This window comes from Papaver somniferum, chromosome 9 (assembly GCF_003573695.1).
Source record: "Papaver somniferum cultivar HN1 chromosome 9, ASM357369v1, whole genome shotgun sequence".
Classification (NCBI taxonomy): domain Eukaryota; kingdom Viridiplantae; phylum Streptophyta; class Magnoliopsida; order Ranunculales; family Papaveraceae; genus Papaver; species Papaver somniferum.
The window spans coordinates 22,650,646-22,665,754 of NC_039366.1; the positions used below are offsets into that span (position 1 = coordinate 22,650,646).

A 15,109-nucleotide genomic window follows, 5' to 3' on the forward strand; every position below is an offset into this window, starting at 1 on the left:
AGGATAACAAAAAGTCACAAATCTTTTCTTCTCGGCTCTCTCCATGTCTTGCCTTTAACGGGAAAAAAAATCCGTGAAACTTAATTTCAGAAATTCTGGTATGCGAAGAATTTTCACCCACAAAATGGGTGTGTGCCTTCATATTTTTGAGTGTGGATTTGACAGTGGAAGAAATCTGGAAAATGGGTTTGTCTGTAGTTTTCACTTCTGGGAAAAATACGGTTTAGTCCAAAATTCAGTCCCAAAGTACAGTTTAGTCCATCCCGAGTCAACTAGGTACAAATTAGTCCAAATGTATGGAAAGTACACTAATAGCACTTATTATTACAATTTAGTCCAAATATTTGCATTTTAATCCAAAATGACTCATGGCGATGTCTGCAATTTTAAATAATATATAAATAATTAAACGCTCGTCCAAAATTCACAAAATTTATATATTCAGAAAACTCTTTTCGATATCTACAAAAAGATTACTCATATGACTTTATAATTTTCACTTTTTAAATTCTTTTAATTCACACTAGTGTACAACTATGTACACATCGACAAAAAATATAGAAAATCCAACATTCATGATAGTCAGACTGCCACTCTAGTCTGCACAGACTGAAAAAAAATATCTAACACGCCAAGCTCTAGCTACATGATGGCTGGATTTGCGTAAGATGGTTTAGCAATTAACCAACATCTAGGATAAAACAATAATTCATAAGAAACCACAGCTTGGAAAGGAAGTGATCACCTTTCATCAACAACCACATAAGAAACAAAGCAAAGAAAGCTATCAAAAGTAAAAAGTTAGTCGGTTATTAACTTAAAGAGACACTATCCGTTTGTGCTTAACTGCACAAACTTAATATGATTTCAAACGATCTAAGTACACTGATTTATTGCACTTTGCCGAAAGGAAATTATTAAATGATTTTGTTTCCATTTTTCACTGATCAATCACTAATGCTAACGAATTATTAATAAAAGAAATAGGTTATAAATACATGAGATAGGAAAATGGTGTACAACTATATACACATTTACAAAAACCTAGCAAATTCAACATCCATACTCATAAGCCATGCTATATATCAAATACTCATAAAATATGTAATACATCCATGAGACATGACAAAGGTGTACAACTATGTACACATCCACAAAATCCAGAAAATCTAACATTCATACCGATAAAGCAGGCAATATATTCGTGAAACAAGACAAGGTGCACCAGTTTTTACACACATACAACTTGAATCTTGTATCTTAAGCACCGGTAATAACAACATAAACACAACTAGATGCTTATAGATGCAAACTAGAAGGTATATGAAGCAAAATTGTGAAATAATAAGCTAAAACAAATTTATACCAGCAAATATGAACCAAAGTTTTCCTTCCTGACAAATCAGTCACATGCAGCAAACAAAATTGAAACATACTAGAGTTCAATACAACTTTCACAACACAAACAATACAATATCGAAGAAAGAAAGAAGAACCATAACTTTGATACTTACGATAATTATATCATTGAATGATGCAAAGATCTGAGCAGCTTTAAAAAAAACTCTCCATCATATACAACAAGTCCATGGGAACAATCTCTTCATCGAAATATCTAACCTTCCTCCACAATTACAAAAATCCACACACAAAAAATCAGTATGTGGTACACATTAGAAATCAGTACGTGTACAACTAAGTGCACATCAATAATCAACATGTATACACCTATGTACACATTAACAATTAACATGTGTACAACTATGTACACCAAAATATGATTCTGACAATCTTAAAATCAAAATAATCAAAATAACTTCTAAAAAATTAATAAGCGATACAAAGCATACTAGTGTACAAAAATGTACAACTATACAGAAACCTAACAAATTCTATCATCGACACCCATATGACAAGCCATCCATTCATCACAGAGCATACCAGTGTACAAACATGTATACCTCTACAAAACTATGTGCACATTAAATATCAACATGTATACAATTATGTATACATTAAGAATCAACACGTGTAGAATTATGTACACCTTAGTTATTTACCCAAGCATATGCTTATGGAGTCATTTTTTCACATATACATCAATTTGTACACCCTAATTGTTTACGTAAGCATAAGCTTATGGAGACAATGTTTTACATCCCACAAATCTTACACCAAGTATAAGATTTTGGAGTCAGTTTTTCCCATGTGCACCAGTTTGTACACCCTAGTTTCCATTAAAACCAAATGCGATCATTGGATAAGAACCACAAAGTAAATAATATATAGGAATATAGAGTCATAGTACCATATCAAGGAGAAACATAAGAACTCAATGCAAGATTTAAGGAAAAAAAGAAAAAAAAAATCAAGATTGCTAAAGCTTATGCATACCTTAAATCTTATACGGTTCGTCCATCCAAAATATTATTAACATCACCATCGTTTTCATCTGCTGATAAACTACTTTCCTTGTACGGGTCATCAGCATCAGAGCCTTCAAAATCAGGATCCAACATTTCCTTATCGTCGTCTTCATCATCACTGACAGACTCAACTGGACCGTCTTCACCAGAATCCACATTTTTGTTGTCCATAATTTTCTTTGCAGCATACCATAATCAGATAAAACTACATATAGCTTTCTATCTAGCTGAGGCCTTGCATTATAAAATGAAACTCACTTGCAGAAATAATTGCATTACTTTCTTCGAAGAACTAACGAAATATATAATCGTCCAAGTAAGCCTAGACAAATTAACTAACAAGCAATGCTTAACGAACAATTCCAAATGCTATCACGTACAATAAATATATAAATAAATGAGAGCTACAGAGTGGTTTGTATTATAACTACTCTTATTCAATATGAAAACATGTGGAACTTACTCACAAAGTTATCTGTACATTTCAATTTCATATAATAATAAATTCACCAAATAAGCAAAGAAGACGTGAAACTTTAAAAACTGATGTGTGTATAGTTCATGGTCACATGCACATACAAACTCCTCCCATATATACTTATTTTGATTTAATTAGTGTCTACCAAATGTATGCTACTGCAGATTAAAATTTACTGGAAGTTGTCGTGTAAACCACTACATAATTACAACTTACTATTACCAGGTTCCTTAATTCTCACTATCCTGCGGATTTTTACAAGGAATCATAACCCAAGAGACTCAAACTATTTAAGGTTTAAACTAAAAAGTACTTTGAACAACAACCAAAAATCAATTCCAGTTAAATTAACATCTCCATTTACTTTCATTATTATTATGTTCTTCCTGTTTCACAAAAATGATTATATCTTAGGTTTTTTCTTCTCTTCAATTTCCTTAGCCCGGAAATGTAACCTATCGAATTTGATTCAAGAAAACTTTCACTGTATATCAATGTACACATTCATTATGTTCAGATCCTTGCTTGCCAAACCAGTATTTTCAAATGAAAAATCAGTTCAAATTCATGAAATCAACGGATCCTCTCAACAATTAATTTCACCAACCAATTTGAATAAATTCTAACAAATAAAAATCAAAAATCTGTAATTTCTTACCGTTATCAACCATGAGGAGAAGTTTCATAAAGTAATCAAAATCATCTCTAGCACTTGCAGGTTGAAGATCCATAAAGTACGACGCTAGAAATATATCAGTTTAAGTTCCGCTTTTTTTTCTTTGTTCTCTGAGAATCGAGAAATGAAATTATAGATCTTATAATTTTTTCAAGCGACAACTAATGGAGATGAATCGGGATGAACCAAAACCTAAAATGCTTTCTTCTTTTCAAGGATGAATCGAGATGAACTATAGGTCTTTTAAATTGAATCGAGATGAACAAAATATCTCCAATTCTGGAATCGCCTCTCTCTCTCTTCTATGGTTTCTCCATTTTTTAGATCTGGTTTTTCTCTTCGATCTGATTCAGGAACAAAAAGATTCTTAGAGATTTACCTTCCATTTAGCTGATGGGTATTCTTGTCGAGATAAAAAATAATTTTGGACTGAATCGTACAAAAATGGACTAACTCGTCCGGGATTTGGTATATTTGGACCTCCTAGTACTAGGCTTGAGGGGACAGGAATAGAGTGTCTAAAGCCCAACTAATATGGGATTAAATGTTAATTTCTACAAGATTTTTTGGAAAAAAAAATCCACAAGACGAGTCACAGAACAACCACGGGCAGGCGAATTCAATTTCTCAAATATCTTCCTACTCAAAGACCAAGCTACAGTATCCTTCACATGTGTCCAAGGTGCTGTTGCCTTGAGCTGATCGTCTTCAGGCTCAAGACATTCTCCTGAACAAGAAACACTTTCATCCCCTTTGCTGATTAAAAGGAACAAAAACTTTCACCCTGAAAAGAAAAGATAAAATATAAACGCATTAGGACACTCCCGCAATCCCCAAAACACAACAGATCAAGTGAGGCCATTTAGATTAGAAACTGGAAAGTGATGGAACAAGATTACTAGATCAACATAACATACCTCGTCTTATCATTCACTACCAGAGTAAGCTTCGAAGACACCACACCTCAGTTGGTTCCTATAAACACCATTTGACAAGTCACTGAGAAGAAGGGCCATGATCCCATCACAGAATGGTAAGATCTTGTAATGCAAAGCATGGCAGATATCACCTATAACCCCAACAGATATGGCACAAACCTGATACTCAAAGTTGTGACAAATACTTGTAGAATTCTAGCATGTAGTTGACAAACTGAGAGCATGTAGCATAAGGCAATGCCCCGATAGCTTCTTCGAGTACTCTAGAGCTGCCGCAACCAAACACCTTGAGGAATAACATCATAATTTGATCTGCTGCCTAAAGAATAACGGTCTTGCTCTCAGCTGAAGCACTCAATTTCTGGATGATCACCTGAAGAACACCGCAGAGCAGAGCTTGTAAGTCTCACTGCTGTTCTATATCATCTGTTCACGAGATCTGAAGATCCATAGCAACAGGTGAGTAACCCCCACAAGTTAGTGACATAGTTGCCGTACAATTAGACATTGCAATAGGACTGTATATTGTAAATAATCTGAAAGATTATGAGGAGTTTAATTTTGTAGAAACAGAGAGAATCCACTCAGAGGAGAGACTCCCTTAATGGGTAAAATATCTAGATTACGTTGTTCACTAGGGTGCAGTCAGATTGCAACTGCAACACTTTGCAATCGGATTGCGGATTTACTACTTGTTACTGTTGACTAACAGTTCATGTACATCCTGACCATGAGACTCATTCCAACAAATTTTTACCCTCAGAATTCATAAGTTAGCAAGGCAGTATCAGATTTTAAGCTAGCCTTAATTCCACCCGTGTGAGATGTGAGATTACCTTTGACATGTGAGATTCCGATACCTGTCTCCGTCCTTCAACATCTGGATTGTGTACAACAACATTATGCTCGAAACGTCCAGGCCTTATTAGTGCTTTATCCAAAGAGTCGGGGAAGTCGGTTGCAGCAATCACAATAATTACATCATTCTATTTAAAGCCATCAAGCTCGACAAGAAACTGGTTCAAGGTCGTCTGCGAGCATTTCTGATCTTTGGGGTCACGGCGCCCTCCCGCATCTATCTCATCAATGAAAAAAGAAATACATGGAGACCGGTTCTTTGCTGCAGAAAATAGATCCCTCACTCTTCTTGCTCCCACACCAACAAGCATTTCCTCAAACTTAAAGAATGGTACTTCTGCTTCTCCAGCAATGGCTCTTGCTAAAATCGTTCTACTTGTCCCAGATTCAACAGGGTCGAAGTACAAGAACTGTTTCAAAGTAAAATAGATATTAGAATACAACTTCTCTGCGTCCCAATTACCCGACAAACCTATCCAATGCTTGAAAAGCCAAGTGCAGCAGAGGTGGATATCAAACTTAGAAAAGTTACTCGGATGATAATCACCAGGATATCTTCTCTAAGTGTCCTAAACTCCAACACCTCTGGTTGGTTCACCTGTGTAACTATACCACCTCTCTCATATACCCACGATGAATGTATCGTCCACGTCAAGTTCAAAGGAGTGAGGTCTGGCATTTTTGACAACATAGGAACCAGAGAGGTTAAGGCCTTCCCAATGAAACAGAGGAGCAGAATCTACACTCTCATACCACCACCAATTTGACCTTTGCAACAGCCCAAAGGTTTCTGCATTCCACCTCAGTAGTGCCATTTACAATAATCTGCTGCATATCTGGGTCAGAAATTTGCATGAGAGACCGATTGAAATTCCAATCTCTGGCTTATCCCCAGTAAGAACCCAAACTTTAATTCCTGCTTGCTGAAGGGACTCAATGGCTTCTGGAACACCTTCTTGTAGCTTATCTTCAATTGCAATATCCCCGAGAAGATTAAGATTACATTCTAAGAGAGATGCTGTCTGGGGTAGCTTAGCGGATCTGTCAACCAACGAAGTGCTCGCCTCTTCTTAACAGCCTTGCCACTCTTCAAGTTCTTCATCTGTAAGATCCCTTGAAGCAAGGACAAGCGTGAGCAAACCTTCACGATAATACTCTGTCAAATGATTCTGAGTTGCATGCTTTATATCTCTTGACAAAAGATCTTTACGGTTGTCTGTATTATTCTCACGTTGACCATTGATCTATCAGCTCCCTTCACCAACACTTTGACGGCATTGTTAGGAAATCTAACAACTGATATGCTCTTGTGCACACTCATGTCTCATGCAGACCCAATACGTTCAACCTGAATTGGAAAAAAATTGCCAAAATGCTGATAAAGATACTGGCCAGAAAACCTTGAACAATGAGATAAGATAAACACAAAGCTGCAGGGTTGGTTCTGTAGCCTGTAATACCAATATTTCACTGGTGGCAAGGCAAGATCATACTTCAAAGTTCCAAATTTAGGATATCAAGAAAAGCATACTTAATAAGTAGTGAACTGTACCTTAATTTCTCACCATTGACATCAACCAGGATGTGCCCAGAGCCCCAGATGTGTATCCATAAGCAGAAGCAACAGAGACAAAGGCTTGCTCGTTAGGAGATTCACCCTGATACTCAATAGCTCCTACATCTTCATTGCTCGTGCACCACTATCCCTCATCTCCTTCTACGTTCTTATGCAACAGCCCAACCAGCTCACTATCAAATGGCTATTTCAAATTTGGGTTTGACACTTCTGCAACAAAATATAACAAATATTGACTCAGAAGGTAAAGTATGGCATCTGCAAAGCATGATTCATACATACATACATATGCTTTATTTCTCATTTTTAAACACGTTGTACTGGAAACTCTTAATGCAAGAGCAAGAATGCTGTGGCAACTAATAATGCAGCAAATTAGGTTACCGCGTACGTAAAAATGGTAAATCTCAGATAAAAAGAACAGATTGATTTACATGTTCATACAGTTTAGAATGTTTTCTTATAAGTAGTTTCTTCAAGATAAAGAATAAGCCAGTTAATAAAAGGTGATCGATAATACTATCCAACAGCAACTACAAATAGAATTAATAAACTTGATGCCTCATATGTATATTTATCAATAATCCATCGAAATATAAATAAGGAGATCCGTGTACCTTCAATAGATGATTGCTTTACTGAATGGTCAGTATCATGCAAGTGATACTAGTAAGGCAGGGTATCGAGCTGGTGATCATTGGCTCAGAGCTGCAAGCGCCACTACCACGCACATAATTAAAAGAAAAACCGAAAAACCACAAGAATTCCCTGTTTAATATGGCTTTCTGCTTCGTTTGGAAGGAGATGCTACACTACCCGTTCTGTGTTCTTTCAACTGGCAAAATTGATGTTTGGTTGGCTGAGTGGAAATTTATTCCCATCAAATTTCATGTCGGCTGGGTGCTGCTGGCATGTGATAGGCCCTCGAATACTGCCTCGTCAAAAGCCATTGAAACTGCTCCGCGCATACATCAGTCTTCAAGTTTGATTCACCATCAAGGATCATTGTTTGAGTGTATGCTGTCCCACCAGTATCACTTGTCCTCAAAAAAATCATGTCACGTGGAATTGTCTTGTTGGCACGTATTTTAACAACCTCATCAGCACGATTTTATCTCCACTTTCTTACACGATACTTGTCAAATTGCACAACAAGAGATTCCCTGTTGTTCTCATTTCTGTCTGATTTGTGTCTTTCATATCCATCTTTAATAGCCGTAACACAGAGCACAAAGAACAAAAGAAAAAGGTGATACCGTTCTACCAATAATAGCAAGAGGGAGAGCTGGTTCAAGGCAGCAATGTCGATGGATTTGAATAAACAGATTCTTCAACAAGAAAGTGATCACAGTGTACTTGCTAGTTCTAATCTCATTCCCCATGAACTCATACTCATCATTTGTTTTTCGAGGACCATTAGCATAAATCACGCCAGAATCATCTTGTGATACATTATCTTCAAACTGCATACTTTTGTGGCGGACACACTGAGATTTCTCCAGCTTTTCTTGCACAAGAAAAGTTATAGAAATTTCTGAGGGTTTTGAATTGCCATGTAGCTCGATTGCACCCAAGGACACAAGCTGTCTTCCTTTCTGAGTAGAGCTTTTCAACAGAGACTCCTGGAGAAAATGTGGATCAGCGGTGTGAAAACGTTTCACCCTCCCAACGGAATCTGAGTGGTGAAAGGGTTCCGAGTGACAATCTGTATCTAGAGTAGAAACCACCTGATGCTCCTTCGGTTCAAATGAATGTCTTCGAGCCTCACCAGAATCTGCCGGCTTAAATGCAACTTGACTAGGCTTTCGCACTTCTATTAAAGCAAGTGGTGTTTCAAATTTACCCACTTTACAACAGACTTGTGAGAGTCTTTACACGACATTTGACATCCAAGCTGACTTTAAGAATGGATAGTGAATGATCCAAGTAAAAGAACTGTTTCAAAGTACCAAGTAAAACATGCATTTTAGAATACAAAGAAATAATATAACCAAAGATTCATTTGCAAGATCAATTCACAGATCAGCTAAAACAACTTCCGGGATATTTCAAGGCTGTTGAAAAAGGAATAATCACAAACAGGATGGAGCTTTCAAGATTGTTTCACCTGTGTAACTATACCACCTCTTCTTCGTGGTTACATTAACGTCTCTAACAACATAGGAACTAGAGAGGGTAAGGCCTTGTCAATGAATCTAAATTCAAAGAAGAAATCAGATGACTTGCATTCCCGTATTGTAAGAATAGCTTAATAATATCTACAAACTTCATTTTGTAAGGATAATCTTAGGTTCACATAATCTAAGAATGATTGTAGAAGACACAATTAAAAACCCTGATAATGTTGAAATTAGGGTTAAAGCAAGGAATATAAAGTAAAGTAAAGAAAGAAAAGGGATTGACTCACTAAATTAAAACATTACCGATTCAAACTTTGGTGAAATCGCAATCAACCAGATTCTCTTGAGAAAGAAAGAAGCAAAGATCGAGAAAATCTCTAGGATGACTGGGTGGTGGTGGTGGTGGTGGTGGTGGTGAGAGTGAAAATGGGATTTTAGGGCATTGGGTTTTTGCTTAGCCAGCCTTGGCATGGCACTTGCTGGCTATTCTTGGAAGTACTCCTCTATTTTCTGGCTCTAGCCCGAGAATGTCCCAAACCTTTATCGGTACGCTGTTGACGTGGTTGGTCGGGCTGGTCGGCCCAAGACGATCGCCGGATTCAAGACACACTCGCTCAACGCCAGTTCTTTTAGTAGTACATCCCCCTTTCACCCGTTCTCCAAGAATTTGGCATCATCAGAAAAACCCAGATTACCATGAGGCCATGCCAATTTTATGCATACTTAAATTCTCAATTTCACAACCATTTACTTTCTGTCGCACATTTATTACATAAAAATGGCCAGAATTTAGAAAATCTTCTCTTTCTGGTGCATAAAATGCTTATTAAGCTAATTTGGAAGTCCCAAGTTCCAGCAAGCATCTCCAGAGCACACTTGGGAATCAAATTACAGCACATGCTGAGCACTGCCAATTCATTTAGCTCCCGTCGTCTAGATGAATCACCATGGCGGAAGTCTTTCTTTAGATTCTCTTGGGGGGACACAAAATGCCTTTGCCTGTTCTTGATTAAAGTCAATGTTGGGTTTGAGATCCTTGGGGAGCTATAACATGCCCGATTACATGCATTTTATGCCCATTTTCAATTCATTTCTTTATGTTGCTAAACATGTTAAGAGGTCCTCTAGATATCCAGTGACCGTAAGCAGCTGTTTAAGATCCTTCGAGTGCCTTTTCATTTTATTTCATTTCCGTTTTCTATCAGTCTGGGATGCGCTTTAAGCTGTGACCGTAAGCAACTGATTCAGAGCTTACAGAACTCCGCATTTGTTGCCAGTTTGCAGCTGTAGTGACCTAGAATTTTATTTAGTGAAACAAAACGCGTCACTGGTCCAGAAAAAACAAAAAACATCCGTAATTTGAATTGATTTGGAAATTTCTTAAAGCCGACAGTGCAGTGATTTTGAGGAAGTTTGTAGGTACTCCACGTTGTTCATAACGTTTACTTAGCTTCAAAGCTGAGGAATCTAATGTTGTTTTCACTTCTAAAGATGTTGCTATTCAAGAAGGCTTCTGTATGAGTAAATGTGAGTCTTATGGTTTAACTAATATCGGTAAACCAAAAATAGTAAAAAGTTTGCTTATATATGGGTGAGTAACCCCGAAGCTCCATGTGCAGGTCAATGTGCTTGGCCATATCATCAACCAATTTATGGTCCACAATCACCAATTTATGTGCAGGTATGTGCATGGTCCACCAAGCAACAAGACAGAGAGCAATAAACTACAACAAGAACCGATGAAAAGTTTTTAAGTAATAATCCTCCGTCAGATTCAAACACAGGCTAGATGTTGATTTGTAAAAGTTAATACATTCCAGATTTGGATATAGTAGAGCCTAATAATAGTGTTAAACAACCTGACAGAACAACTGGAAACACATATGAGACTGTTAGCAAGATTGTCACATCTCTTTGACTAATACTAAAGCTGGAAGAAACTCAGATTCCAGCCTTCAATGCATTTGTGTAAGCAACAAATACCTGAAAAAATAAGAAAGAAGAAAAAGAAAGTTAGACACAGCAAAATTGGCTGGAATTTTGACATCGAGTATATGGAGGAGAACAAAGAGATTAGTCTCTAGAGGGTGGGTAGATTATTACCTTATTCAAAAGCTTCAACAGTACAGCAGGGCAAGCATAGGTTGGCTTATAAACGTCCTTACCAAGCTTCTTAACTAGGGTTGCATATGACTGAGGGACCTCCACGTTGATTTCAAATCTCGTCCCAGCAGCAGCAAGATTTTCTAGCAAGGTACTGATCTCTTCAATAAGCTCAGGCTTGGCTCCACCTTTGGAGTCATGAGCACACTGATGATCAATCTGTCTTTTGCTCAAGAAGAGCCCATCATAAACTTCTTTGTTAGTTGCCATGCCGTCCTGCAATACAGAATTTGAAATCCAGTATCATATCAATATCTGGAAACTTTCAGCAGAAATTGAAGGCATAGAAATTCAGATTAAAATATCAGTCGACGGTCCATAAGAATATGGTGTTGTATCGAATAGTAACAAAACTAATACTGAGAATGAGCTACAAGGAATTCCTATAGCTATGGTGACTCATCTTATAGAGGAGATTGTTTGAAGAGCAAGTAAAGTTAAGATAACCCAGAGAACCCTTTCACAAAGATATAAGGATAAGAAAATGACTCATCACAGTAAAAATAAGTAAAGCAGTAAAACACACAATACATTCATAGATTTACTCTAACACATCCCCCTCAAACTAAGCAGTGGGAAGACAATGCATCAGGTTTGCCTTCAAAAGAAAGAAGAGAGTGAAAGTGAGTCCTTTAGAGAGAATGTCAGCAAGCTGAGCAGCAGTAGGAATGAATTCAACACAGATATCACCTGCTACAAGAAGTTCACGAACTGAGTGATAATCAACTTAATGTGTTTGGTTCGTGCATGGAAAACAGGATTGCACCCATGTCCATTTTTGACAAAAAAAAAATCGAAGTTCACGAACTGAGTGATAATCAACTTAATGTGTTTGGTTCGTGCATGAAAAACAGGATTGTACCCATGTCCATTTTTGACAAAAAAAAAAATCGCTCACTTAATCTATCTTAGGTCTGACCTGAGCTTCAGTAATAAGCAGCAAGGAAAATTTAAAGACACATAAACGCTACATTAGTACATGGTTACTTCAATGTCCATAGGCGCTTGCACTGATTCAAGAACCAATTTCACAGTAGCCAACAATACATACCTGCAAGAATCTAACAACAAACTACATAACAGCAAAATAAACCTTTCAAGTGATGGTGATCTAACAAGATAAACGATTAATTTCAGCTTTTTTAACAATTAAAATGACAACTAACTTTCCTTTTCAAGAAACACGTTTTACAAACCTACAGATTCAACTTATTAAACGATGTCAAACCTACAACTAAAACTTAAACCCAACGAAAATGCTCTTGGTTGAGATTTCCGATGTCAACCACAAATCAAACCTAAACCCAATCAAACTTGCATATACAAACACTTCAAGATTCGGGCATTTACTAAAACAAATTCATTTCAGTTGTTTCTCCTCTTAGGACGTGCACTCATAGTAGCATTTGTTGATAATATCATTTATATGAAGCTCAACAACTAACAGTATCTATAAAGTGACCAAAAGATATTACAAACAAACTAGTTCAGTAACCAATTTCACACTCACAGTAAAAGAAAACACTAATTTCAGCATTTTTATAACAACAAATGATAACTTCTTCAAGAAACACTTCTTCAAATCTTAATAAATAATATCAAACCTCAAACTAAAACATACATTTCCACTATCATCAATTTTTATAACAACCTGATAAATAAATCTTTTAATTAACACTAAATCATCAATTGACAGAGAAAGTAAAATCATATTCAGTTCAATCTATGTCCAATTACCAAAAATTACACACACAAAAAAAATCTGAAAAAGGCACTAAAATCATATCAAGAGAGCTAAAATCGTCTCAAGAACCGATAACATTCAACAAAAAAGGCAAGAATTAGGCGCGACGTTTTCGTCTACTTAAACTTACATTTCCATCATCCAACTTAAACCTAGAAACTCATTTACACCAAGGAAACTCAAACCAGTACAGAAACTTCTGAATCAACACTAAAATCAGATAGTTTGATCATCATCACTTAACAAGGAGAAAGAGAGCCAAATCAAGTTCAATCGAACTCTAGTTATCGACATTCACCCAAAAATTCAATAAAATCATCTCCAGAACACTAAAGTTACCTCAAGAACACTAAAATCAACTCAATAACTGATAAAATTCAACAGATCAGTAATACTTACACGTTCGATTTTCTTATATACTAAAACTTTGGTCAATCGGCTGATGATGCGCGGAAAAACTTGAGCCGGAGAGAAGAATTTCAGGTAAATTTTGAGACGGAAAGAGAAAGCTGAGGAGAAAATCGGAAGACTCTAAATTGAGATAGAAAAAGAAGCTTCCAGTGTAGGGTGATATTTATAGACAAGCGGCGAAATTCGTGAGCCATTTTTCCCGGATAATTTGGGTATCAGAGTAGTGTGGGAGGAGGAGGAGAAGAAGAAAGAAGAGAGCGAGTTCGGTTCTTCTTTTGCGTTTTTTTTCGTTTCTATGGGTTTTGTAACGGTGGGTCCCGCCTTGTCATATTTAGTCTTATTAAATTAGAAATAAAGGGACGAATGGGGGTATTCCATGGTAGTGGGACAGCAGCAAAGATTTGCATGGCACTAAGGGGACCAATGGGACCCAGACAAAGTCGAACTCCTTTTTGCCAATAAATCATCTTTTTACTTTTACCAGGTTTTTCTCATGCTGGCGTTTTTAGGGGCCACTCAAAAGGATTTAGGGGCCATCAATTTATACCCAGCCAAAGACTCTAGTTAAGGGTACCCTATATGATACTGAAGTTACATAAATGCCCTTCTGGTAAAACTGTATAAAAACCAAATCAAAAACAATTCTACTCATTTCAACTCTTCTTCTTCCAGTTTCATATTATCTTCCGATTGTGGAAGAAAAAAAAAAATTCCTCGTTCAACCGAAACATCGCCGCGAATCGTAAAATCAAAACATCGTCGATTCGATTATAAAACAATGGATAAGAGAAATGAAACCCAAATACCTAGAACCAAAAATATTGCTCGGGGTATCGATCCAAACATTGGAATTTTAGCAAGAAATAAAGAAATTCTTGCTGCAAATGAAGAAGAACGCGAAGAACGCGAAGAACAAGTACCCGGCAATGTAGTCGGTGGTGGCGATTCCGAGACTCAAACACTTCGTCAACTTCAAATGGCCCCAATTAGGTAAGAATCTATCATTTTTGGGGTTTATTTCGCTTTAATTCGTCGAATCGAGAAAAAAAATTTCTAGGGTTTTCGGTTATTTATCCAGATTCGGACGATATGCATGCTCATTTACTTCCGAATGTAGTCGTTTTCTTCATTTTTCAAGAACATCGACAGTATTCGGGAGAAAGATTTGATGATTATCTGCCGAATATTGGTGGCCATATCTTCCTGGATACAAACTGCTAATAATCGGTAGTTTAATGAATTTTTTGGCTACCGAATATATTTAAGTAGACACAAAGTATTCGGAAGAACACTCACTACCGAATGTATATATTGAAAAAATCTCAAAATTTATGATATAGGAAAAATCCCATTTTGGGGCCAGTATTTATTCGGAAGACAATATAATGTTTTATACCTCCGATTGTGTAGGATAAAATTTTAGAGTTTCTGAACTCCAGTTGATGAATATTCGGTTGTAAACGTGTTTAGTTATATTCCGATTGTTTTTCATTCGGAAAAAATATGTGTCTTCTTACTTCCGAATTTGTACATTCGGGTTATAGAGGTGCACTTTTTCTTCCGATTGTGTAGGATGAAAAATTTACAGCTTCTGAACTCCAATTGATGTATATTCGGTTGCAAATATGTTTACTTAGCTTCCGATTGTTTTGTATTCGGGAACAATATGTGTCTTCTTACGTCCGAATGTGTACATTCGGGTTATATTTTCATACTTTG

At 36.7% G+C, this 15,109-nt stretch overlaps 1 protein-coding gene and 1 long non-coding RNA gene across 9 annotated transcripts; both read right to left on the reverse strand.

Annotated features, from left to right (window-relative positions):
* Window positions 1-413: 413 nt before the first annotated feature.
* Window positions 414-9,536, reverse strand: LOC113308834. 8 transcript variants are annotated; one of them, XR_003340123.1, is made up of 10 exons: window positions 9,376-9,536; window positions 7,570-8,887; window positions 6,929-7,162; window positions 5,924-6,724; window positions 5,355-5,786; window positions 4,678-4,891; window positions 4,498-4,555; window positions 3,563-4,364; window positions 2,395-2,748; window positions 414-1,620 (listed from the first exon to the last, which is right to left on the reverse strand). It is a non-coding gene; the product is annotated as an uncharacterized LOC113308834 (long non-coding RNA). The 8 variants fall into 8 exon arrangements; XR_003340127.1 differs by having other exon boundaries at window positions 414-691; window positions 1,515-1,615; window positions 5,355-6,724; XR_003340124.1 differs by having other exon boundaries at window positions 414-691; window positions 1,515-1,620; window positions 5,355-6,724.
* Window positions 9,537-10,824: 1,288 nt separating this feature from the next.
* Window positions 10,825-13,635, reverse strand: LOC113309203. Its single transcript, XM_026557610.1, has 3 exons — window positions 13,379-13,635; window positions 11,176-11,451; window positions 10,825-11,055 (listed from the first exon to the last, which is right to left on the reverse strand). The coding sequence occupies exons 2-3, from the start codon at window positions 11,443-11,445 to the stop codon at window positions 11,014-11,016; spliced, it is 312 nt and encodes a 103-aa protein (XP_026413395.1). The 5' UTR covers window positions 11,446-11,451; window positions 13,379-13,635; the 3' UTR covers window positions 10,825-11,013.
* Between the last annotated feature and the right edge of the window lie 1,474 nt (window positions 13,636-15,109).

Coding starts and splice junctions, on each gene's coding strand:
- LOC113309203 (XM_026557610.1), bottom strand. CDS start 11,445: ATGGCAACTAACAAAGAAGTTTATGATGGGCTCTTCTTGAGCAAAAGA. Junction 11,056..11,175: donor TGTTGAAGCTTTTGAATAAG/GTAATAATCTAC, acceptor TTATTTTTTCAG/GTATTTGTTGCTTACACAAA.